The 24,560-nt window shown below is 55.5% G+C and overlaps 7 protein-coding genes across 7 annotated transcripts; 2 read left to right on the top strand and 5 right to left on the bottom strand.

The window, feature by feature from the left end:
- Positions 1-199: 199 nt before the first annotated feature.
- GCG54_00003476 (uncharacterized protein) lies at positions 200-593 on the bottom strand (the record flags this gene model as incomplete). The annotated part of the gene is made up of 2 exons (XM_045403549.1): positions 200-299; positions 370-593. Coding segments are annotated over 2 exons (324 nt in total), but the record flags the coding sequence as incomplete, so codon positions are not given.
- Positions 594-1,590: 997 nt separating this feature from the next.
- On the bottom strand, positions 1,591-2,418 carry GCG54_00003475 (uncharacterized protein; the record flags this gene model as incomplete). The annotated part of the gene is made up of 1 exon (XM_045403548.1): positions 1,591-2,418. One exon carries the CDS (start codon positions 2,416-2,418, stop codon positions 1,591-1,593), a length of 828 nt encoding a protein of 275 aa, XP_045259736.1.
- A 567-nt stretch (positions 2,419-2,985) lies between these two features.
- On the top strand, positions 2,986-3,538 carry GCG54_00003474 (40S ribosomal protein S23; the record flags this gene model as incomplete). Its single annotated transcript, XM_045403547.1, has 2 exons — positions 2,986-3,232; positions 3,360-3,538. 2 exons carry the CDS (start codon positions 2,986-2,988, stop codon positions 3,536-3,538), a joined length of 426 nt encoding a protein of 141 aa, XP_045259735.1.
- Positions 3,539-3,804: 266 nt separating this feature from the next.
- GCG54_00003473 (4-hydroxybenzoate polyprenyltransferase) lies at positions 3,805-5,034 on the bottom strand (the record flags this gene model as incomplete). The annotated part of the gene is made up of 1 exon (XM_045403546.1): positions 3,805-5,034. One exon carries the CDS (start codon positions 5,032-5,034, stop codon positions 3,805-3,807), a length of 1,230 nt encoding a protein of 409 aa, XP_045259734.1.
- An 826-nt stretch (positions 5,035-5,860) lies between these two features.
- On the top strand, positions 5,861-10,228 carry GCG54_00003472 (uncharacterized protein; the record flags this gene model as incomplete). The annotated part of the gene is made up of 1 exon (XM_045403545.1): positions 5,861-10,228. One exon carries the CDS (start codon positions 5,861-5,863, stop codon positions 10,226-10,228), a length of 4,368 nt encoding a protein of 1,455 aa, XP_045259733.1.
- Positions 10,229-10,654: 426 nt separating this feature from the next.
- On the bottom strand, positions 10,655-14,095 carry GCG54_00003471 (Nucleoporin NIC96; the record flags this gene model as incomplete). Its single annotated transcript, XM_045403544.1, has 2 exons — positions 10,655-10,975; positions 11,030-14,095. The coding sequence occupies 2 exons, from the start codon at positions 14,093-14,095 to the stop codon at positions 10,655-10,657; spliced, it is 3,387 nt and encodes a 1,128-aa protein (XP_045259732.1).
- Positions 14,096-16,603: 2,508 nt separating this feature from the next.
- GCG54_00003470 (6-phosphofructo-2-kinase 1) lies at positions 16,604-19,024 on the bottom strand (the record flags this gene model as incomplete). The annotated part of the gene is made up of 5 exons (XM_045403543.1): positions 16,604-17,461; positions 17,514-17,675; positions 17,731-18,406; positions 18,517-18,853; positions 18,994-19,024. 5 exons carry the CDS (start codon positions 19,022-19,024, stop codon positions 16,604-16,606), a joined length of 2,064 nt encoding a protein of 687 aa, XP_045259731.1.
- Positions 19,025-24,560: the final 5,536 nt, after the last annotated feature.

Genomic DNA, 24,560 nt, shown 5'->3' with positions numbered 1-24,560 from the left:
AAAATGGGGGATAGAAAAGTGCCTCCTTGCTTGTCCCTGTCGCAGCCGCCGGGAAGGGGGCGGATATCATTTGCCCTCGTGACCTAGTCCAGCCAAAGTCAAAGTCCTTTTTACTGGTCGAATCTTTCACACAATAATCGTATCGCAAGTCGTATCGTCGGTGTTGGCATCTTGAGTTTGATGGAGCGACACGTTGAGCTTAGCCGCTGACAATCTGGTCCTCGTCGACATTCATGTCATCGCCGCCAAAAGCCTTGATGTCGTCGAGAGCCTTGGCTGGCGCAATCGCAGCAAAACCCCTGCATAGAAGAGTCAGCATGGAACGCAGGTCACGGCAGACCGCGCCCTGAGGACTCAGATGAGTCTTACCTGAAGTTATCGAGCATGTTGTAGGTGTGGGTGATTTGTCCCTGAGCCTCAACAATGGCGGCCTTCGCACGATCAATCATGTCCTGGGTGACGGACTTCTTGTCGGTCCAGATGATGACGGACTTCATCTGGTCGACGGCAACGACGCCGGAGGCGACGGTGAGGACGGCGGTCAGGAAGGCGGAGAATCTCATCGTGGCGGGTAGAGGTCGAAGGTCGTCGGACTCGAAAGGTGTTTGGTATTGAGAACTTTGGAGTTGAAAAGTGGGCGGATAGTTCGGGCAGTGCAGTCAGAGCGACTTTGTATCGACCGATTTCGAGGGGTTACACGAACTGGCGGAAATGGCGAGGGCTCTTCGTACTAGGCGGTAAATGAAGCCACCAAGGGTCTGCTGGCAGCTGGGTGGGGGATTCGCGGGTGTTAAATGGTTGTTTGCTGGGGACGGAGACGGAGATGGAGCGAGGCGAGTAGTGTAAGGGTGGATGCAAGAAACAGGTTAGACAGTGCAGTTCCTGGGTACAGGTAGGGAGGAAGGATAGCAATGGCTCCTGCTGCTTGGACAGTACGGTCCGGTGGCGGAATTCTGTTTGTTACTGGCCGAGCTGCTTAATGAGGAAAGACACTCCATCGCTGCAGTAGGCAACTAGCAGCCAACCTCGCTCTCCCACAGGTACCACCTGCCCTGAGAGGTGCAGTGGGCGCGGCGTCATTGGTTCTGGACGTGCCCATCACACTGCACTGAGAGTGGGTGGAGCCGGCAGTGATGGGACAACCCGTCCACCCGTGCTCTAGGGGGAGGGGAATGGGGGGGGGCCAGGGTGCCAGATTGCATGACCATCTGCCCCCAAACACTACGAACCACCTCTTGGCAGTTCCGTCCACTCTCCAACACTTCCGCATGAGTCACGTGTGGACGGTTTCGTTCGAGGCTTGCATGTTCCAGTTTCCTGCTACCTCCATCGCGTTGGGCGCATATTTATGTGCTGTGGATTTAGCCGCTGGTTGAGGATAGGGACGCAAACGATTGCGATTCATTACCAGTACAATTGCCCTGCTGGCTCTCCAAGTAGTATGCATTTGACTCCTCAACGCCGATTCGTGTCCTTTGACAAACTCCAAGTCGTTCAAGTAACCCCCAAAAACAAGTTGTTGGTGCAATCCGTATGCCAGATACCGTGTTACTGGGAGCACCAGATCGCTTGCAAAACCCATGGAGGCCTCTATCCCTTTGCACTACCGGTCGTACTGTCGTTCTCGGCCCAGATGTCCTTAGTCTCCTGCTCGACAGCCCGCATGGCAACGGCAACATCCTCAAGCTTGGCCACGACATCCAACACGCCCTGGTTGACTCGTTGGAAGTAGCGGTCGTTGGCCTCCCGTCTCTTCCGAGCAAGCAGAATGTCCACTTCCGTCTCTTGCTCAAGCTTCGCTCCGAGACGCTCCGTTCCCCCACTGCTTCCCGGTCGAGCGCTACCGGTCCCCGTACTTCGCGGCCCGTCACCGCCATCCGACCCCATGCCTGTCTCTCCTAGAACGGCACTCTTCAAGTTGCGAACTTCTTCCCCTGCCGCGGATGCGTTGGACCGCTGTCCCGTCTCAATTGCCTCGTCAGCCTCGCTGCGCGCCCAGGCTTGGGCCAGGGCAATCTGAGCGGCTCGCAGCTCCTCAAGCTTGCGGTCGTGGTCCGGTCCAAAAACATGAGTTCCGCCGGATGCTGATAGCTCCACCTCCTCCAATGTCGCTTGCATCTCAGCCCACAAGGCGTCTGTCCTGTCGGTACTGCGAGCACTGTCTGCCGTTTTGAGGTTGCGACCAGCCGGCCTTGCGACGGACGGCGTGACCACTGAGCCAGTGTGAAGAGACCCGTTGCGTTGCAGGCTCATGACTTGGGGCGGTAACGGTGGGACGCCGGTAGATGTAGTTGCTGCCGGCGCACCTGGCGCGAGGATGCCTGGGAGCGATGCATGAGAGGCAGCTGGTGAGGGATGGAGGAAGAGGGATGGCGGGGGATCCCGCTGCTTTCCTTTGCTTTTGGCCGATTGAGACATGCCTACATTTTGCGTGTCGTCGTGAACATTCCACGCCCTTGACTTCGCGCCTGAGACAGCATCTCTTGAACCTGACGGCATCTGATCGGATTGGTTGAGAGACGGGTAAGTTGCGGACCTGGGGGCACCCTAGTCAAGCCTGCAGAGACGTGGGGTTCGTCGATTGTGGTGACCTGGCCGATGCATGATTGGACCAAAGAAGTGGCTCGTTCAGCCAGCACCAGCCACTCGGCTCGGTCGAAGCTCAGACCATCTTGCACGTGACTGCAACTTTTTGCAGTCCGTCGACTGACTCTAGGGCCACCAAACCCTACGAAAATTCCCTTGGGCCAGCTCAGTTGGGTCAGGTCAACTTTTTCGACGTACGCAGGCCCATACCGTCACCACCAAGTCAAGACTCGCGATACCCCCAATCAAATCGGTACGTTCGCCATCATACCCAAGCCCTTCGCATCCGTTGCCGACGAATCCCAATCAACCGACGACGACGAAGTTCCCGAATCCACGCCATTTTTATAAACCTCTTGTACAGAACTTCTGAACTGACGATTTGATCTTCAAGCAACCATGCCTCGTGGACTCAACGCCGCGCGCAAGCTGCGCCTTAACCGCAAGGACCAGAAGTGGGCCGATCTTGGATACAAGAAGCGTGCTCTGGGTACCGCCTTCAAGTCCTCTCCCTTCGGTGGTTCCTCCCACGCCAAGGGCATCGTCCTCGAGAAGGTCGGTGTCGAGGCCAAGCAGCCCAACTCCGCTATCCGAAAGTGCGTTCGTGTTCAGTTGATCAAGAACGGCAAGAAGGTCACTGCTTTCGGTACGATACCCCACCCCGTTATTACTGGATGCGATCGGAGGAAAAGATGGAGTGGACAATGGCTTCGCATAACGAGAAGACCCTGTGGTAGAGAGCCCAAATTGCTGACATTCCATTCCCATGACAGTCCCCAACGACGGTTGCTTGAACTTCGTTGACGAGAACGACGAGGTCCTCCTGGCTGGTTTCGGTCGCAAGGGCAAGGCCAAGGGTGATATTCCCGGTGTTCGTTTCAAGGTCGTCAAGGTCTCTGGTGTCGGTCTGCTCGCCCTGTGGAAGGAGAAGAAGGAGAAGCCCAGATCTTAAGCGTTCGGCACGACAATTTGGGAGGCAGTGGAAGAAAATTCGGCACTCGGAGTTTACGCTTGCATTGGCATCACACGGTTATGGATGGTCCTGACTACTACTGCGGGGTAGACTTTGGTCGATGAAATAAAACATCATGAAAGTCACCAAAACGGACATGAGGCATTGCATCATCTACGCAAGACACACAAGAATGGGGCTGCGGGCGTGATGAAAAGGGTATTCCGATTTCTATGTGCTATGAATACAGGCAATGTTGGTACACGTTACTGCGCTACGATCTTCTGCTCCTCCACCTTTTCGCCTTGAATATATCGTACAATGTAGTCGGCGAAGAGACCGATGCTAATGGCGCCGCCTGTGAGCCAGCAGCCATTGCAGAACCACCACCAGCAGTCTTTGACGCTCTTGAGGTTGACGCGCCTGATCATGATGCCAAGCGTCAGTGCAGCACCTCCACAGCTTCCGATGTAGAAGAGAGGTCCGGCACCAGCAGCGAAGCCTGCCATGCCCAAAAGACCAATCTGGACTGCCGCCAGGCCTGTCAGAACCTGCTTCGTCTCGGCGTCATGTTTCAGTGCGATACTCTTGATACCCGCCTTGGCATCATCCTTGATATCTTGATGGGCGTAAATCATGTCGTACAGCACCGTCCAGGCAACATTTGAAGAGTAAAGACAAGCGGCCGCCGTCAATGCTGCGCTGTTAGAGAGCAGGTCGATACCGAGGGCAGGGAACCCCATTATTGCTCCCCAGGAGAACGTCAGTCCGAGGACGGCCTGGGGATAGTACGTGACGCGCTTGGCGAGAGGGTATGAGGCGACAAAGAGCAGGCTTGGAATGCCGTAGAACAGGCAGGCAGTTGGAAACTGTACCAAGACTCCCAACCCGGCCAGAAGCTGAGCACCCGTGAAGACAAGTCCTTGGAAAGGAGTGACGGCGCCTCGCGCAATGGGTCGAAACTTGGTTCTCGTGACGTGGGGATCAAGGTTGCGGTCCCAAAGATCATTGATAGTACAGCCTGCGCCGCGCATGATAAGAGCGCCCGAGGCGAAGAGGAGAGAGGTTCCAATCACTGTGCCGGGAGTTGCCATGGCCATCGGCGCCGCCATGAGTGTCGAGAAGACGCATGGAAAGAAGAGGTAGTACGTTCCTACTGGCTTGTCGATTCGGACGAGCTCGGCGTAAGGGACCCATGATGCAGGCAGGTAGGAGAGGAGCCCGGTCGTGGGCGGTGTGTAGACAGGCTCGGCAGGGCCTGTTGCAGCAGCAGCAGCAGCATCTTGCGTCACCGCGGCCGTGAGACACTTCGTAGATGTGTGAAGCGCCGTCTGCTGTTGGCGGACTGAGCTCCGGACGATGAGGCTCGTGGCAGGCTTTTTGTGGGCTTGAAGTCCGAGCCGCGGCGAGCGCCTTATGGGCAAGAGTGCCGATGTCCGTAGTGAGGGCTTACATGCCGTTTTTAAGGAGCCGCTCAAAATGCTGACTTGCCTCATCTTTGTGGACTGGAAAACGTCAGTATGAAGTTTTGGTAAGGGGGTAATGCGCGTCGTAGACTCCCATCGGACATCACCAAAAAAAGAATGATGGCTGCATTGCAACGCCACAACGAAATGAGGGTCAGCGTTACATAAGTACAAACTTTTAAGCAAATATAAAAAGAGCAGGATATCAATCATGGACAAGTTGGACGGCGTATATGACGAGACAAAGGCCGAGCAGTTTCTCATGAGCCTTGCTCATGGGAGACGGTTACGCTTACACATTTGAATGTAACAATGTCAACCACCGCATGAAAGGCAAGGACGAACTGCCACTTGCATTCTCACGACGTATGAAAATAATCGAATCCGGAGAAGAGACACATAGGAAGGAAAACAACTCACCGACTACCAGAAATAGGCTTTCGCGTTCTACCTACCTTTCTCACTTTTTCCACCGAAGAAACCGAATTTTGGAAGCTCCCAGTCAAAGACCCTTCATTGAGCTAGGTGTGGTCCGTGCTCCCGCCTACCTTATGATTGGGCGCGCATTTGAGTTTCCTCCCATCTACCTAGGTAAGTTTGGATAGCCTTGTCCGACGCCACTTTTCGTCCTTTCGCGACACGCCTGGGCGCTTTCCCACGATTGCCTGGTGTCACTTGCGCCTGCCATCACTCACGACGTGAACCACCGCTTCTTGACGCGCCGAAAGAGAACCGAACTCACTCATTGCCTACAACTTCATCGACGGCAGTTTGCACTCCGTGCAGCCCGAATGACTTGCTGAACGACGCGTCTCGGAAGAGACACCACCTGGCGCGGTAATCCTCGATCGTCAAGATGCCTACCGCTCTGCATCCCCAGGCGAAGTTCGATCCGATCTCGCCGGACCTGGATCTCCATAGCCTTGTCGACAAGACGCCCAACTTTGAATGGGTACTCCGAATCTCGACGGCACAGATCCAAGGCCTGGGTCCCCAAGAGTTTGAGAAGTTGGTGCAACTTCAGGTCATTCAGGGTGGAAAACCTTTAGTTATTGAAAAATGGAACGATGTTCTCCCTAAATGGCTTTTCGGCAGCGAATGGCTTGAGAAGACCTACGACAAGAAACGTCAGTCTATACGCCTCCGTACGACATCGGGTGCTAACGCGTTTGCAGAGGAAAATGTCCGTGATATTGGCAGCCAAAGCGAGATTCCGATGACCATGGGGCACTACCTGAGAGCGATGAAGCAGCTCACGAATCAGTGGACGCCGAACAACTTCCGCGACGAGCGACGCCAGCGACTTTACCTCAAAGATATCGACTGCCCACCCGAGTGGCACGAGCACCTTCAGAAGGTGATTCCTCCGAACCTGTTTTACATGAACGAAAACATCACAGAGAAGGGAGGGTCGGATAATCGGGTCAGCGATGTCTTTCGTGGCTTGGGCGAGAAGACGATCGCTTCTGCCGGAGATCTGATGTCAAGCCTGCCGGAAGAAATGCGGGCTCAGAACCTCATGTGCTACATCGGCCACGAGGGAACGTACACTCCAGCGCATCGCGAGATGTGCGCAAGTTTGGGACAAAACATCATGGTGGAGGCGTCAGGAAGTGAGAACGGAGAGAAGCCAGGCAGCTCCATTTGGTTCATGACGGAAACCAAAGATCGAGAAGTTGTCCGCGAATACTTTCTCTCTATGTTGGGACATGACATTGAGATTGAGAAGCACTTCGCACAGATCAACGCCTGGAAGAAGGCGACCTTCCCAGTCTACATCGTCGAGCAGAAGCCCGGCGACTTCATCCTCATCCCACCCCTGGCACCTCATCAAGTCTGGAACAGAGGTACACGTACCATGAAAGTCGCCTGGAACCGGACGACAGTTGAGACGCTGGATATGGCACTCCACGAAGCTCTTCCCAAGGCTCGTCTAGTCTGCCGTGATGAGCAGTACAAAAACAAGGCGATAATCTACTATACCCTGAAGAAGTATTACGCGCAGATGTTGCAGGCGGAAGATAACAGCGAGATGGGTATCCTTGGACTAGGCTCTGAACTCTTCCGCTCATCTTCACGGTTCAAGCAGCTCGCCAAGGATTTCCGACATCTGTTCTCCCTTTTCACCGAGATCCTTGTCGACGAGATGTTCGCAACCAAGGAAAACAACATCGAGTTCGTCGAGTATGATTCATGCGTCACCTGCTCATATTGCAGATCAAACATTTTCAACAGATTTTTAACCTGCAAGCATTGCGTGCGAACTCTCGTTAATGGCGATGAGGATGCATACGATGTTTGCATGGAATGCTATGCCATGGGACGATCTTGCCTCTGCATCTCCAAGCTGCAGTGGTGTGAGCAGTGGAAATGGTCGGAGCTCACTGAGAACTATGAGCTCTGGCGCTTAATGGTCATAAAAAATGATGGCTTCGTTGACATGGAGCTGTCTCCGCAACCTCTCGAGATCGCCCGCAGCCGACGTGGCAAGAAAGCTCTCGCCCAGATTTGCCAGGAGGGCTTGCGTCGACGACCATTCAAGGACATTTCCAAGATCGAGGAGGAGAAGCGTCTGTCCGAGTCCGACGACGAGCCGGATCTCGATGACAACGGAAAGCCGAAGAAGAAGAAGTATAAGCGAAAGAAGAAGCAGGGAGACCTTCGCCGTTGCCACGTCTGTTGTCACAAGGACTACGCCTACAAGGTCCAGATGTGCTCCAATCCAGAGTGCAAGGAAGGATTCTGTTACGGAGTTCTCTACCGCGCCTTCGACATGATGCCCCAAACGGTGCAAGAGAACGAGAACTGGCTCTGCCCCAGATGCTTGGGCATTTGCAACTGTGGCGCGTGCCGTCGTGCCGGGACGACCAAGCCGTACACGCCAAAGAACACTCTCCTCGGCCATGACACACGGCCAATCGCTGACGACCGAAGCGTTGAAGCGCTTGTCGATTTCCGCGTGCATAACTTGAACTGGCTGAAGGCGTCAGGCGAAGAGGGCCGAAGTACGAACAGTAAGCGCATGAAGCAATTACGAGAACAAGCCGACACTGCCAAAGCCCAGGAGCCGGCGGCTGCTGCCGCCGAGGATATTGCGAACGGCGCCAATTCAGCGTCGAACGGTGCGAATGGCTATGGAGATCAGAGCCATATCCTCGACGGACACGACATGCAGCAACCTAATGGTGAAATCGGCTTTAACGGCGATCTCGATATGTCTCAGCAACATGAACAGTCCGTACCGTCCGCCGACATGGGTATGAACGGTAACTGGGACCAGTCGGCTTACCCAGACCCCATGGGAATGGGCGGTCAACGCATGCTTGGAATGGGTTATTACGAGCCATCCGGGCCTGATCAGATTCTGTTTGATCCGTTTCAAATGCCTTCAGCCGACGCTATGGTCTTTGATGAGGAGGCTGAATTCCTCAAGAAGACCCTTAAAGCTGCCAAGAGGAAAGCGAAGCACGAGAACGATCTTGATCCGGACTTCAATGCGCCACGCAGTCACCACAGAAAGAAGCCGAAGAAGGACAACGTAACAGACGAGTCTGCCATGGACCCTGCGTTGTTCGGATCCGCCGTTCCTGATGTCGCTCCCGCAGTCGCCAGCGGTGAGTCCGGCGAGGCAGGTGAAGGCGGCATGGCTGTCGACGACGATCCGTCGGCTCAGCTGGAGAGAGAGGCGCAACAGGACATAGAGGGTCCACAGCGCTGGAAGGGTGGATGGGCTACGCCTTGGCCTCCGTCCTTCCCTGCGAACGTTCCAGAACTACGACATGCAAGACCTAAGGTGTCATACGCCGAAGTTGAGGAGCCCGTCATTGACGACCCGGAGGACATGGTCCCTGCTTACAAAGCTAAGCCTCTGGTCGAAAATGATGAGCCGCAACCTGGCGACAGTAGCACTGATCCTCTGGATCTTGCGTCAGATGCCATTCGCGCCCTCATCCAGAAGGGAACCGATGCTGCTGCCGCGGCTGCTACCGAAACGCCGAAGGTGCCTAAAAGACGTGGGAGGCCGCCAAGGGATGCAAGCTCAACTCCGGCCTCGGCTACGAGAGCGGCTGCTGTACCGAAGCAATCTGCATCAGACGTTGCAGCCAAGAGACGGGAGGAGCGCGCTTCTCGGAGATCAAGGCTTAGTGGTGTTGTCACCATTGATGGAGCTAGCTCATTCAACCCCCGAAACAGCATGTACGCTGAGGACGATGATGATGAGCCTGGAGGACACGATGTCACCGAGGCTGAGCTGGAGGCCGATTTGGAACGGGAGCTGGCTGGCGGGGACACCCCTCAGCAATCTGTCACGAAATCCATCGAGGCAGGTGCGAGCGCACAGCCAGTCAAGAAAAGGCGTGGCCGGCCACCCAAGAATAAGACCACTGCCCCGGTTGCTGTGGAGGATGACAGCGATAAGTCCCCTCCACCTCCTCCGGCTGGCGCAAGTCAGATGATGTCCATGGCGGCCCGCGTCAGAGCTCGCGGCAAGAAGTTCAGGATCACCTCTCGCAGAGATAGCGCCAAGGGCACACCTTCCGCTACACCGGCCCCGTCAGAGAGACCAGCTGGTGAGCAGAGCAATCAGCCGACGCCGAATCGAACGATAGAGAGTGCGCATGTTCCATCTGAGGGTCTGTCTGAGCCTCAAGAAGTCGCTGTGCCAGCCAGAGAAATGTCAAAGGAGCCGACTCCAGACATGACGCCGCCGCCGCCGCCGCCGGGCAACTCAGCTAGAGATGCGTCCAAGGAGCCAAGTCCAGATATGACGCCTCCCCCGCCAGGCAGAACGAGGAGGGATTCTACGCCTGACCTGACCCCTCCCCCTCCAGGCAGAGCGAGAAGAGATTCGACTCCCGATATCACGCCGCCCCCTCCAAACACGACGGGCAGACGGTGGCAAAAAGATGACGAGAATGACGGAGACTTCGCCGCTCCAGGAGGCTCACCGTCTTCCGCATCTTCCTCCGACTCCGGTATTCCAGGTGCGAGCCCGAGTCCTCCACGGCCGCGACGAGGCAGACCTTCCAATGGACCAACAGTTGTCAAACTTGGCGGGGCCGACTCAGAGTCGGAGAGCGAGATTTCTTCGTCGTCTGAATCCGAGAGCGGTATCGGTTCTCCTGGCTATTCACGAGGTTCTTTGACGGGCAGGGGAGGTGGAAGGGGTCGTGGTCGAGGCCGCCCCCGTGGGCGCCCCCGTGGACGTGGACGCGGTGGCTGAGCTGTCCAACGGACAGCATTGGGCTGGATTTTCTTTCCAATAGATGAAGGGATCAGAACGGGCGTTTGGGCTCAAGGTTTTGGCAGTTTGTATCGTATCATACCCACAACCAGTGAAATTTAGTAAAGACGCAGGCAATCAACATTGTGCCTTTTAGTCACTGCAACTACTTTCTGCAGGTTCTCAGTGATGCCACCACATACGATAAACTTGGGGCAGTATTCGTCGTAAAGGTATCATCTATTCAGCCTCATCTGGTTGCTGTATTACTCAAAAGCGAAATCACGCCACTGAGAGCAGTTCCATCTTCATTTCTCTTTTCTCCTCCCTGGAAGCAGATCTCGTCGTCTGCGCATTTTAACCCATGCTAAATGTACAAAAAAACAAAAACAACGCGTCAAATGCATGCTGCGTTGAGCCGCCATTCTACTCTGCCGAGGCCCTGGCAAGAGCCTCGTGCAGGTGGGGTGGGAAGCGGTAGCGCAGCTGGCTGGTGTAGGTGGTCAGGTCGAGCGTCATCTGCCTCATCTGCTCGACCATCATGCGGCGGGTACCCTCGTTGCCGCTGAACTGGCCGCCGGTCAGCTGGTCGCGCTGGCGGGTGCAGCAGATGATGGTCCACATGAGCAGGTTGGGGACGTTGATGGAGACGGGCTGGGATAGGCCCGAGAACTTTGAGGCGTAGGCGCGGATGATGCTTGGGTCGCCGCTGGCGTTCAAGGGGAGGATCTCCAGGGAGCGGATTTTCTAGTAGCAGATGTTAGTCTGGGGGTTTCGCGAGGAGACGAGTTTGTTACTTACGTCAAGACACTGAGCCCACTGGCCGGCTTCGACGAGAGACTTGATGGTGCTCATCTCCAACAGGACGCGGCAGGCGACCTTGTTCTGGTCTTGGATCTTCCGATGGAACATGGCATCGCGCTCGTACATGGACATCATGGTACGCGCTAGCTCGACGGGGTCGTCGATGGACGCCAGGCTGAGGCTGCTGCCGGCTGCGGCCTCCTGGCCAGCGGCACGGGGCTTGACGGGCATCAGGCGCATGGGGTCCTCACCAATCTCGAGAGAGATGGCCTCGCTCAGGGCGCGGCTGACAATGGATACGACGGTGTCGTACTCGCCAGCCAAGTGGTACAAGAGGACGGAGTCGGTGGTACGGCCGTTCTCGTCAGCGAAGCTAGCTGCCTGTACGGTGACGGTGTTGATGAAGTCGTTCTCCTCCGTCAGACCAATAAGCGGGCCACGCTCCTCGATGATGCCGCGAATCCGCTGGCCGTCGGGCCGAATGTCGCCAATGAGCTTGCTAAACTCTCTTGTCTCGAGGACGAGCTCGCGGAGGGCCTCCCAGCAGAGGTTGGCGTGGCGGCGACCAGCCTCGCCTGCCAGGTCCATGTTGAGGCAGATGAGAGTCAGATAGTCCACTGCGGAAACAACGTCGGCGGCACGGAAGTCCCTAGTGTAGTATCCAATCATTCTGCCAAAGTTGATCTGGACCAGGTCCTTGACGTTCAGGCTGCGCAGGTCGTTCGAAGCGCTGAACGGATCGGAAGGCCGGAGCAGACCGTAGTATTCGAGGGCGATGGCGAAGTGAACGGCATCAACGTACGAAAAGGGATAGAGGTAGGCAATGGCCTCCTCGAACATGCCGGAGAGAACCTGCAGGTAGAAGAACATGCCAAAACTGCCGCTGTTGTCTTCAGACGAGGACTTGGGGAAGTGCTTAGCACCAATCTCCTTGATGCTCGACTGCAATTCGGAGAGACCGTACGCCTCACTGGCAACCTCAACTGAGCGGTCGCCTTCTCTAGCAAGGTTGAACTGAAGCCAGATCCAGTCATTGATGTCGGTGTTGAGTCCGTCAAGGCTGCGGTTATTCAAATCGCAACGACCGATGATCTTGTAACAAGCCATGCGGAAGGGATCGATAGAGTTATCGGGAGCATTACGAACTCTTTGAGTGTACTCAGCGTTGCACCTGTCCTGCAGCGTCCTCTTAAGTCTACGGTCTTCGTTGGATGCGTAGCCGTTGAGATAACTCTGGAATGTCCGGTCGATGCTGCGGAATTGGTTGCCGTTATCATTAACGTACTTGGCCGCTTCGCTAACGTTACCAGACCGCAGCAGGTAGAAGACGATTGCCCAGACGTATTCTCCACCGACTTGCTGAAGTTCCGTGTTGTCAGGCACCAGATCCTTTCTAGCTGACCGCAGGCGGATATACGCTCTGATCTTGCTGACGATATCGGGACGACCGCCGAGGTTGGCCTCATGGGGATGTTTTGAAATAAGACCTTCAACTTCCTGCAAGAACTGCTTCTCCAAGAACTTATTGGCACCCTCGAGTAGCCGCTTCCGCATGGCTATCGAGTTGGAAGAGTTGGGGGACTCGTCCAAGTACATCTTGGCAAATTGTCTCTCCTTGGCCGTGGCACCATTGATGGTGGTCTCGGCTTCAGGATCCTCACCGACAATCTCTCTAACGGCATGGTATGCCTCGACAATATGCGGGGCGTACGGGTCGAGAGAGCGCTGCTCAACGTCTGCGAGCTCTGAAAGAATGGGGTAAGGGTGGTTGATAAGGCGAGCTGAGTTGAGGCTGCGAACCTTCTCGGAAAGCTTGCTCTGCTTCTCGCGCAGAGACCTGTCGTCAGTGTTGATGTGGCCGGTCAGAGATCCGCCGTTATCGGTAGAGCGGTCAACATCGGAGAACTCGGGCTGATGCGTGCCGATCTTGCTGGCGTTGCCAATGACAGAACGGTGCATGCTGGACTTGCCCAGGACACTGGCTCTACCGGAGCGAGCGCCAGCCGCCTGGCTCTTGGTGCGGCGCGAGCGACCAAAGCCGCCGGTTGACTCCCTCATAGACGCCGCGCCTCCAAACGATGGCTCCTCGCGAGGCTTGATTCCAAAGTGTTCGTAGATACGCTTGCGCTGGTTCTCCCACTCCATCGTCACGTTGTCCTCCAGAAAGTTATCAAAATCGCGAACGGATCTCTCGAGACCGTCGGCAATCATGCTCATCGTAGTCTTCGTTTGGAGGTTCGCGAGGTAAGTCTCGACGTCGATCTCGGCGGGCGAGTAGCCAGTCGGTCTCTCAACACGACCGGTCTGAAGGTCGAGGGATCCGAGGTCCCTGGCAGCCGTTCCGGGGTCGACACCAGACGCGGCGAGGAGGTAGTGTGCTCTGCCATCGGAAGGGCGCTCCTGGGCCTTGGTTCCCAGCTTCTTCAGGCGCTGGCGCAGGTCACCCAGGCCGAGCTGCAAACTGGGGAGGTCCTCGACGCCGCTCTCGCCATCTCCCTGCCTCTTGCTCTTTGCAAAAAGGCTGTCGAAGTATGCGCCAGAGGTCTGGCCCTGCTGGGCTTGCGATTGGTTATTCGTGTTCTGGTTCTGCTGTTGCTGTCCCTGCTGAGGGAAGAGAGAGCTGGCAAGGGGATTGGTAGTAGTCTGGCCGAGTGTCGTGCCGGCCTGCGTTTGATTCTGGTTGCCGCCGAGACCACCACCGAAGAGGGACGGCTTCTGCGCTGTCGATGCCCCGAGACCTCCCAAGCCGCCCAAGCTGAGGCCGCCCATTTGTTGCTGTTGTCCTTGTTGTTGTTGTTGTTGCGCAGGCTGGCCGAACAGAGAAGACTGCTGCTGCGCCGGTTGTTGTGTCGTCGAGGCGCCAAAGAGTCCACCGCTGGTCTGAGGCTTGTTCTGATTCAAGTTGCCAAAGAGCCCACCGGATGCAGGCGTCGTGCTCGCGGGCTGGGCACCGGGTGTTGCTTGTCCAAAAAGACCTCCGCCGGTCGTCGCTCCCTGCTGGGGAGTGCTGGTCGAGCCGCCCAGGATGCCGCCACCCAAGGGCTTGTTGCCAAAGAGCGACATGGTGATATCGTGAGCGCGTCAAGTCGGATTCGGATTGAGCGCTGCGATGGGGCGTGAGAGTGAAAGTAGCGAAGATGGTGGACGCGATCCGATGGTGACCAGGCGCGTTTGGGGATGGAAATTTTGAGGTTTGGGAGAGCTCTCAGCAACAGCTCCACTGATTGGTGGGGAGCGACCAGGCAACGGACACCGTTCTAGGTTCCGAGTACAAGCGTCTGCGGCATCGCAAACAGCGAATGAAGGTAGACGCTACTTGATGCTTGCAGACCCATCTGGGGCACTCACCGAGAAGCAGCGTCGGTGAGACGTTGACTTACAACGCTGGCTTTGTGTGCCATTCACATAGCGATTGCTCCATATGAGCGAAAAGATTCCCGTTCTATATTCTTTACCATTAAACTGGGCATTCATTGACAAAGATTACGAGTGTCTTCTTTTCAGGCTTCGACCAGTCGCTGCAATAAGTTGAATACTTACTGTCACAGGTTGCCGATTTGTTGGCCGACTTCCTATCAGGACCAAGTACAAATCAATGTTCACAGAAGAATGGTTGGTTACCACGGACTACATGATTCAACGTGCAACACGATGCTCGATGGTATTTTCACTTATCACAAAACTCGAAAGCATTCTGCCTGGTGCGTCTTCGGTCCGCATCATTGTCTATTGTTGTATCGAAGAAACAATATCGTATTTACAGAGGGCAGTCTGCATGAACTATTCTGTTGCTCAGATTCTTACCGCAAACAGTTTGTTCTGTTTGCAAGATATGAAGGAAGTCTTTGACTGCGACTTCACCTGCCTCTCGCTTCGAGGCTTTGACACGCTGGAAGAAATAATCTCCATAGTAGCACCAAACGGTCCAGAACCACCCCTGAGAAGCATTCAGAAACGGAAGCCTTTGGACACTACGTAATCTATAATCATACAGATGCAGAATACCCAGGAAATGCCATCAGTCCTTGAAGATCACTCTGTTGACCACCGTGAATAGCCTGCCTCGCCGCTGAAAGACCTGCATCCCGACGGTGATGAGACGGTGATGATGCCCCCTATCATCTTAGACAGTTGGATACTCTCCAACTACAGTGTATTCCCCCAAACGGATACTTCATTGCCTTTACGAGCCATGCCAAAAATGGAGGTACATGGAATTGCAGACGAGGCCCATGAGCGATCCGTTTATTCTCAACTCTGTCCTGACCCTCGAACATAGCAGTCAAGATCAACTCAATCTGATCACGATCATCACACCACATCTAGGAAGATACCAGAATAGACTGAAGTTTGGATCTCCGACGGATCTCGGCCTTCCTTCGCCCTTCGGAGACGAGCCGTGCTGTACACCTCAACCCGCTCCCCTGAAATTCGCACCGAAAAGGAGCCGCCGCAATCATCATACCACAGGATCCATCATCGCCACCCCTGGATCTGCTCTTTCCCCCATCATCCTTACTCAAGATAGCCCGCCGTTGGGGAAAATTATTCCCGCCAGCCTCAATTCAACTCGTACATCTCGTGACCTCCCGGTCCGACCTCGAACAGCCTAATCATACACCCACACACCCCGTTGACCTGGAATCTTTCCATCAAACTCCTGCAGAGCCTCACCGGAGATCCATACAGTACAATCTCGCAGTATTTATCGCTGAACCAAACCTTCCGTCTCCTGATCCGCCGGCCCGACTGCAGAGCCTCATCTCTCGGCGCCTCTGCCATGCCGATAGTTGAACACGACCTCACAGATCCACGGCCAAACAAGCATCTGGTTCCTCGGCCCGTACAAACATCCCACGTCAAGTGTGACAAACCACCCGACATGTCAAAACCACAACGTCGGTCCTGCCAATCACGCCACCCCCTAACCCACGGAACGGGAACCGAAGCAACCTGCCATGTCTGCGCCGCTAGTGCACCAGAGCGGAGCCCTTCAGTCTGTCATCACCTGTCAGCGCCGAGCCCATTGTTGCAAGTGATGCCTGTTAGTCAGGCCAGTCGTGCCTTGTTACATGCATCTTCTGACGACGTCATTCACATCTGGCAGCTGCTGCACCTGGCTAGATTATCAGATATGATAGACTTCTTTTGATCTACGTTGCTAGCTAAAGGCCGATTCAGGCTCTAGTGTGTTGTGTTGTGTGTATGAATGTTTGTTTCTGACAAAGCTATTGCAAATAGTAGCAGTAAGGAGCCGCGAGGCTTCCTTGTATCGTTGTGCGTCATATGGGTATCTTTTTTTGACCTCTGTGCTGTGAGACGGTCTTCTTCGATTCCCAAACGCCTTGCAAATGCTTCGACCCTTCCACTAACAATGTCGAGAAGTCCGTGTGCTGAAAGACAATGATCTGCAGGAACCGTTTCTATCCCACACTCCCAAGCAAAAAAAACATCATAGTCGTAGTTGAGTTGACCTCGAACTCCACAAACGCCCCAACGAAACATTACCCATTATTGTTGTACAAGTGTCGTCGTAATATAATACAGTTCAGAGTGCCCTGTTCTCTGAGTTCAGGCAGCGCGGTCGACGGTGCGCTGCGGGCGGTAGTTGGGAATTTCGGAGAATGTCGACTTGTCCGCGCTGTAGCGGTATGCGTGGAAATCGTATCCGTAAGGCTTGGGCTCAATCGAGTACAGCATACCCAAGGGAACATCCAAGTCCGCAATCTCGTTGCGGGTAAGATCCATGAAGTAGGCCATGAGAACTCGGCAGACCGAGCGGTGGCCGATGATAAGGACGTGGTCCTCGATGCGCTCGATTTCGCGCACCATGTCGCGAAGGCGGGCGATGACTTGGAGGTATCCCTCACCTCCAACACCCGGATAAGTGTAGTGAAGCTTGTCCTCAGCGCGCTTCTTGTACTCGCCGGGGAATCTCCTGGCAATCTCTTCGTACGTCATGCCCTCAAAAAGGCCTGCGTTAAGCTCGTTCAACATTGCCCAGTTCTTTACGTCGTAGTCGTCATCAGCATCAAAATGCTCCGCTGTCTGGACGCTACGCTTCAACATTGACGTCCACACACAAAAGTTCTTCTCCTCCAGCTCGCGGTTGAGCTCAGGGTACGGCGGCGTATGGTCACCAGCCTTCGGCGGGAACGACGATTGGGCGATTTTGTCCTTCTGCTCAATGAGCCACTCCTTGCGCTTCTGTGTAATGAAGTCATGGAGGGCCTTGCCATATCGCTCTCCATCGGGAGTTAGATCCGAATCTCCGCCGAGCTTTCCGAGGCGGTTGTCAACGCTTTGTCCGTGCCGGGTGAGCCAGATCTGCCGCGGCGCCAGGTTGAAAGTTGTCAGGTATGAGCTGATTCCGCCGCTCAAGAACCCGCGCAGTCTGTATTGGACGAGCTTACGACCGACATCAATCATCTGCAGCCGGGGTTAGTGATTGACGCGATGTTGTAGATGGGTGTGCACGTACCTGAATGTATTGCATGTCATGCTTCTCCTCATAGTCTCCGATGGGTACGTAGGCACTCTCATAAGCCGCAACACGCTTCTTAAAATCCGCGAGGGACTGGTGAGGATCCTTGTCCTTGTAATCGGGGCCCGAAAGCTTCAGGCGCATGTTTGCCTCCAAAAGCTGCATTACTGTTAGATGACTTCAAACAAGGGGAATAATGCGCGTCTCTACTCACGTTCTGGTCGTGGCAGATGCTCTCGATGAAGAGAATACCCAGCTTGGGCTCCCTCTCCTTAATCCGATCGACCAAGAGCTGTCGGCGGTGAATTGTGCTGTTGGTCGCATCGAGGATGCCCACAGAGCCTCCCTGGTGAAGGAGATAGTCCAGCAGCTCGTCCAAAGTATCCAAGGCAACCTGCTCGCGGATCTTGGATGCAGTCTCGTTGGTCGGCTCGAAGAACCTGGCGGACTGATCCATAGTGTCGGCGTCGGGTGTGTTGAGGTTCAGCTCAGTGGGCTCCTTGTTGCCCTGCGCAGGGAAGCCGTTCAATAGGATCGAGGCAGCTTGTGTCGGGGGATCAAATTTGAGTGGCGAGGGGGGCCATGGCGACTTCAACGGCGACTTCATCGGCGAGGAAACGCCAGCAGCTACACGTCTTCTGTTTCCAACATTGAAGATGCGCGAGTCGTACTGCTGCCATGAAAGGTATCTTTGCACCTTCTTGGTGATGTATGATTTTCCTCTCGCAGGCAGTCCGACCATGATAATGACTAGCTTCGCGGCAACGTCTCTGTCGCTGATCTTTCCATCGGGCGAGGCCCTCGACACGGTCATGCCGGGTACATTCAGTGTGGCTGGGTGCGGGCGAAGTCGTGGGGTGGTTCCTCCAGAATTTTGTCTTACAGGCGGGCTGTTCAAGTAGCAAAAGTTAGCTAAACTATGCAATACCAAGCTATGAAGGCGCCAACTCTACGACCAGCTTTCTTGAGGTGGCACAGAGAAATCTAGATGTACACATACATTCTAGGCGAGTTTGGGGCGGTTGAGACGACGCTTCGCATGGCTGGAGGGGTGTCGGAGGAGGCGATGAGGGATCGGTCGCGCAGGGCAATGGGCCCGCTGAGGTCGTTCATGGATCTCAGAGCATGCGCCATGGCGGGGGGAGGCAGCAGCGCATCGTGGAGGTGAGGATGGGAAACGGGCGGTGGTGGCAGTTCGCCGTTGGTAACCGCGATCGTGGGCGACCTGGTATTCGAATGGGTTGGGGGCGATGACGAAGGCGCGCGGGAATCCCTGGTGTTGGAGCTCATTGCCAGTTTCGCCAGAGCAGATTGCTTGGCCTGTATGAGACCAAGGTCTTTTTCCGAGGGAAACAAGAAATGTTAACGATTATATTCTGGACAAGAGCGATTTCTCCGAAAGGTCGGGTGGAAGGGAAGTTTTTTGGGGGTTGGACCTCTTGGGCAGGAAGCATGAAAGTTCAAGGAATCTACGAACCTGGACTGTATGGAAAGACCGCGGAAGGCATGGGGACGGATTTAGGGTGTGGAAGAGTCGGCGACTGGGTCTAAAAGGTGGAAGGAGTCACAGGGTGCCACTGCTGGCAGCAGCTGCTACTGGACTGGTGGCTACCAGGTAGGGTCCCAAGGTAGGTAGGTAGGTACTGGAGGTAAGGTAGCCCGCGGAGTGAGACTGGGCCTGCCCCGTTTAGAGCGTTGGCCGCTTTGTTCAAGGAAATGTCGTTCGGTTCCAGTGTCCCAAGGGCTGCACCCAATGGAGGTGCAGGGATGGGGAAGCTGGTCGAGCTGTCCGACGTGGGTGATGAAATGTGGCGTCGAGGATGGCCTAGCTCGTGCCTTAGCGCGCACAGGGGTCCGGGCGACGAGGGAAAAAAAGGGTTTGTTGAGAGGCCGGACAGGGAAGGAAGCGCGTGTAAGTGGACTGCAGCAGCCGGGCGCTGGAAGCGAGGGTATTCTGTACGAAATCGGTATGACGGACAGGCTGGCTGGTCGTTTGGAGGTCACCGTCGTTGTTGGAGAGGTGATGTAAGTAGACGGTGATGTCGATGTTGCTGGTATCCGGAGTAAGTAGAGGTGCCCGACCTGCTATTGATGTGTATTCGGCAAGCTGTCGCAGGTAGGTAGGTAGACAGACAGACGGAAGGATGGGAGACGGAAAAGATTGCAATGCAATGCGACGGGCTTCAGTTTGGTTAAAGTATAGAAGAAAAAAGAAGAGGGGAGGGGGAGGGCCAGAGCGATGGAGCCCCGAGGTGGTGGAAAGGACCGATAAATATCTCCAACTTAAGGTAGGCAGGGACTCGTTGGTGGATGGGACGGGATGGGATGAGATGGGATGGGCGTACGAAGTCAGTCAGTCAGTCCCTGGGTCTACTTGACTTGACTTGGGGCTCAGGGCTGGGCTCCAGCCTGGCGCAGGTAGGTATCCGTCGACACCAAACACCAGATTTTTGATGGGTTCTGATGGGGGTGAAGATGAGAATGGCCGATGAATGAGGTGACTCTCACTCGCTCTCACCCTCACCCTCACCTTCACCATGCACCATACGGATACACATCCTGCCTTCCGTCTCTCCCGCTTCTCTGCCTGCTCTGCCTTAGGTCTTGACTCTGCCTCTGACTGACTCCTACTAGGTACCAGGACGGGAGGTGCGAGGCCGTCGGGGAGTGAGGCGTGTCAAGGCCAGATCCGAACCGAACCTAGGTGACCTCCAGCTGGAAATAACCACTAAACTCGACGTGTCGTAGCATCTCCAAGGGCTCTGGAGCAATGGACACGCTTGGCACCGATCCAGGACCTGGGACCTTTTCACCATGCACTGGAAATTGCCAGAGGAACTCGGGCACACAGCAAAAAAAAAACAAAAAAAAAAACGCACCCCTCCCCTCCCCCTCTCCTCCAGTCCCCTCCCGCCTACGGTATGTCGCCCCCCATCCACCACCGCCCTGCGGCCAACGGTCGAATCGGCGCAAGCAGACGCAACCACCTCGCCCACGCCCACGCCCACGGCCATGCTGCGGCGACGGCGCGGCGGCCTTCTAGAGGCGTTCCCTCAGTGGGGATTCGCCCTTCCAGCGTCTCCCCCAAGATGGGGCACAGGAGCCCGCGCTGCTGCATGCTCGGTGGCCGGTCGCCGATGCGCGAGCGAGCAGCAAGTCCACCAAGCCCTTTCTTTCCACTGCGCTTCCCTCTCACTGCCCTGGTCCAGGGCATTCAGGCACACCCCCGCTATCAGAAAGAAAAACCCTTGTCCAGCGCCTCGAATGGCACCAGAGTCCTGGGATCGCTGGACTGCGTGCCGTGGGAGTCAGACGCGGGATGGGGGTGTCGGGGGTTTTGCCTCGAGTCGTTTGATTTTTTATTTTGGCTATTTTATTGTATTTTGGTTTTTTACTCTCTCATGTCCGGAACAGAGCCTTAGAGTATGGTTTTGGACTGAGAGTGGTGGGCTTTCCTTGTCAAACACGGCGTCTGGGCGCCTTCGGCAAGCCACCCTTTTTTCCTGTCAAACCTATCCGTCCGACGGTCCGTTTGAGAGGTTCGGCGCAGATATGCCATGTCTAATCATACCAATCCCAGCGAACCAGTTCCAATTCCAATAGACAAGAATGCGGTGTACGAATATGTCCTCTTAGACTCTCTGCCAAGGCAAGGCAAAGCGCAGCAAGGCGGACGGGAGGAGCACTGCACTGGGTTAGGCTGGGCGACGTGGACGGCGGCAGAATATCCACGAGTGCCTGTGCCCCTGCTCGCACATGCTGCCTGCCCTTCTTTCGCGCGTTGAGCGATTGCAATGTCAAAGTGGACTCACTCTGCCCCGGAGGTGAGGTGAGGTTCAACACTCCGCCAGCAGGGGCACCTGGGAGCTCCCAGCGATCGCTCCCCCAATTCCGTTCGCGGCCCAGACAATTCATACGCAAAGCCTCTAGCTGATTGCCAGCATTCCACTTTCCACCTTTCCTGAGGTCATTTCACGTGTTTGCCATGGGAGGCACGTACGTGTGTGTACTGTCGTTGCTGGGCGATATACCTTATTCTATGATTCTCCCGCAATCACTAGTCGGCAGGCAGGTGGTTGTCCAGCGGATGCCAAGGTCCATCTTCCGCGACTATGTAGACGCCATGCAGCAAGATGTAACTCAAAGACAAGATCGTCTGGGTACGGCCGAGCTGAAGTGAAGCTGTAACACCGTCGAGCTGGGCATCTCATCTCATCTCATCCCCTTCAGTGAGCCGCTGGCACGGTACATGGTAATTATGGGTGTAATTCCGGCCCCCAATACCTGTCAGGCCCTGCCTCAGGCCGGGTCGATCTGATGCTGATGCTTAACAAACAGCCCAGACGGAAGGGCCGCTGTAAAATCAGTAACATTTACTTTTTTTGTACCTTATTCTACCGCCTTTGGTCCTGATAGTCGTTGCCGTTTGGTGTTTTGTCCATCTCTGGGGGTCTTGGCCAATGCCTGGAGCCAGTTCATCCACGCCCTCCTCCCCCCATGTCCATGTCTACGTCCAAGCCCTCCTCGCCTTGTCCACAGTCCTAACGTCCACCGTCTGGCCATGTCATGGATGTCAGCCAGTGAAGCCACCCATCCTCCGTGCACCATGCCCGACGGAAACCTCAACAATCACCCTCCTCTCTCCTTTCCGTCGTCCAAAATAAGCCAAAACATAATCTTTGACGGCCGGCCCCATCTTCTGCCTCTCCCCGTCCTCCCCGTCTGCCTGGGTCAGGTTCAGTGCTGTGCGGTGCCTTGCCCGGGTCCCGTCGTGTCCATCCCTCGCGTCTGTGTTGTGTTTCCCCAGGTACATGCTCCTGCCACACCAGCCTGCAAACCTGGAAATAGCTGCAGAACGAACTGAAGTGCCGTCTTGGCTTATCGAGGCGTTCAATGCTCACTTCTCCCCCATCATCTCTCGGCGCTGGGTGAGGTGGCCTTGCCTTGCTCACCGGGCATGTCGGAGATACCCCGTAGATCCATCTTGCCTCTGCTGCGCTTCCCACTTCCCTTCCCACTCAAATGTTTCACGACTCAGGTCTTCATGTACCAGCCCGCCAAGTCTACCTCCTGAATCAACTGGTGCCGGCACCGATGGCTAGTTCTATGAACCATCTCAACTTCTCAAGCATTCCAGCCATCAGCCAAGAAGAAAGAAGAGACCACTCACGTTGAGCCTCGTCAACACGCCTTCCAGCCCACCCCAAAGCTTATCCTTACCTTAGGCTACGGCTACCGGCTACGCTGTGCCGCCCTCCCTCCCCTTCGCATACTTTGACGGGTTATGTGACTTGGTTAGCTCTGGTTGGCGAGAAAACTAATGCTTGGTCAACACCTGGCCCTGTCATCTGGCTTTCTGCTGTGCTGCAACATGTCTCCGACAGCCCTCTCAACAAAGTCGCACACACAAGGAGGATGAGATTCACAGCATACTTTGACACACCATCTCCTGCGGTCGATGCGGTCGCGTGTCGATGATATTCCATTACATATTCTTTTGGCGTTGCGACAACTCAGCTAGCGCTTGGGCTGACCTCGGAACCACCCCGAAGTCCGGAGGCTGGCATGAGAACCTCCACGCCCCGGAGATCCGCTCTAGAGCATGGCTCCGCTGCGTCTCGGTGAACCGCGGGCGCGAACCCCTCATCGAATCCCTGGCCGTTCTCGACTCGATGTGGGGTAGGAGTTCTGGAGACTCCAGGAAGCTGTCTGTCATTGTCAACTGTCAACTGTCGATCGATGAATGCCAGCCTTCTGTTCGACGTCTCGTCACCGCGAGATTGTCAATCCTTCTCCCTTGGTCTGGGCGGTGATGTCAGAAAAGGACTTCCCTGGCGCATGGCCGCCCTCAACCACAACGAAACACCGTGCCGAGCCCGCTTGCACAGCATGCAGAAACGGCAGGATATCAATCCGCATGTCCCGCCAAAGTATGGGAACGCCATGTCATCGGCCTCGAGACGAGCGAGGCTTGCGTCCAACACCACCATTTCTCACTGCCTGGTTGCACCATGCCATTGGCAGAGCCAATCACCTCTCAAGTCGTAAAGCTGCCAGGCTGTCTCCATGTCTTCCTTCATGCTTCCGTTCAGAACAAGGTCTGGGCATGGATGACGAAGGGGAGGAATCTGGCGCAGAACCCCCACCCCAGGCTCGTTGCGAAGGCTGTGGCGCTGTTACACTGCAGGATGCAGACTGCAGAAAAGACATCGGAGCTTCCCTTCCAAACTCCTCAATATCAGATTGTGGGGAGCGAAGATTCGTTTGATTGATTAATTGCTTCAGGCGCCGGCGGCGCGGGCCTCATTAGCACCTTTTTCCCCCTCCTATGCTGACGGATGCCGCCGCGCGCTTTGCTGCCCCTCCTTGTCCTCAGATTGAGCAGCTGCAGGCGTTATGTGCAAGCAGGCTATTCCCTTTCTGCCGCTGACTCCGCGTTCATCATGAGGGGTCCACGGCAGGCCGTGCCGTCGCTTGCTGAAAATCCCACGATCTGCTTTGGACAGGGGACCAACCAGAGTGGCTGTATTCTCCAAGAATCTAGGAGCGCCTGCTGGATCTGCAGATGCGACGGCGTCGCCCCCCGTCGAGTGTCCTGGGGATTCGCGAGGGGAAGTTGCCGATAGTCGGTGCAGGCTGGTGCGTGTCGTAGACAAGCGTGAATTAGCAATAAGATGCGGTCGATGCCGGCGGGGGGACATGTGCAATTTCGCCGCATGGCGTGCCGTCATCGGAGATTGAGGACTACCTTAACTTAAGGCGATGGGTCTCCCACACGTGGGGTTGAGTTGCCGTTGGATGATTGCATTTCTAAGCTGCCCGCGGCGCGGTGTCTCCGGAGAAAACAAGAGTTTGTCTGGCTTGCGAGACTTTGCACCGAATGTTGGATAACCAACGAGACACTTGAGGATCAGCGTGACAGGTTCTGCTTGAAGGTGTTGTGAGACACTCTGGGAACGGCAAACAGCGATGACTGGCAGGACGGGAATAGCTCCTGCGCTTGTTGGAAGGCCTGGAGCTCAACCATTGCAGCCGGGGAATGCA

This window comes from Colletotrichum gloeosporioides (assembly GCF_011800055.1).
Source record: "Colletotrichum gloeosporioides strain Lc1 chromosome Unknown consensus_74, whole genome shotgun sequence".
In the NCBI taxonomy this organism is placed as follows: Eukaryota; Fungi; Ascomycota; class Sordariomycetes; order Glomerellales; family Glomerellaceae; genus Colletotrichum; species Colletotrichum gloeosporioides.
Note: the sequence above shows the minus strand (reverse complement) of the source record. Positions and strands in the feature narration are given on the sequence as shown.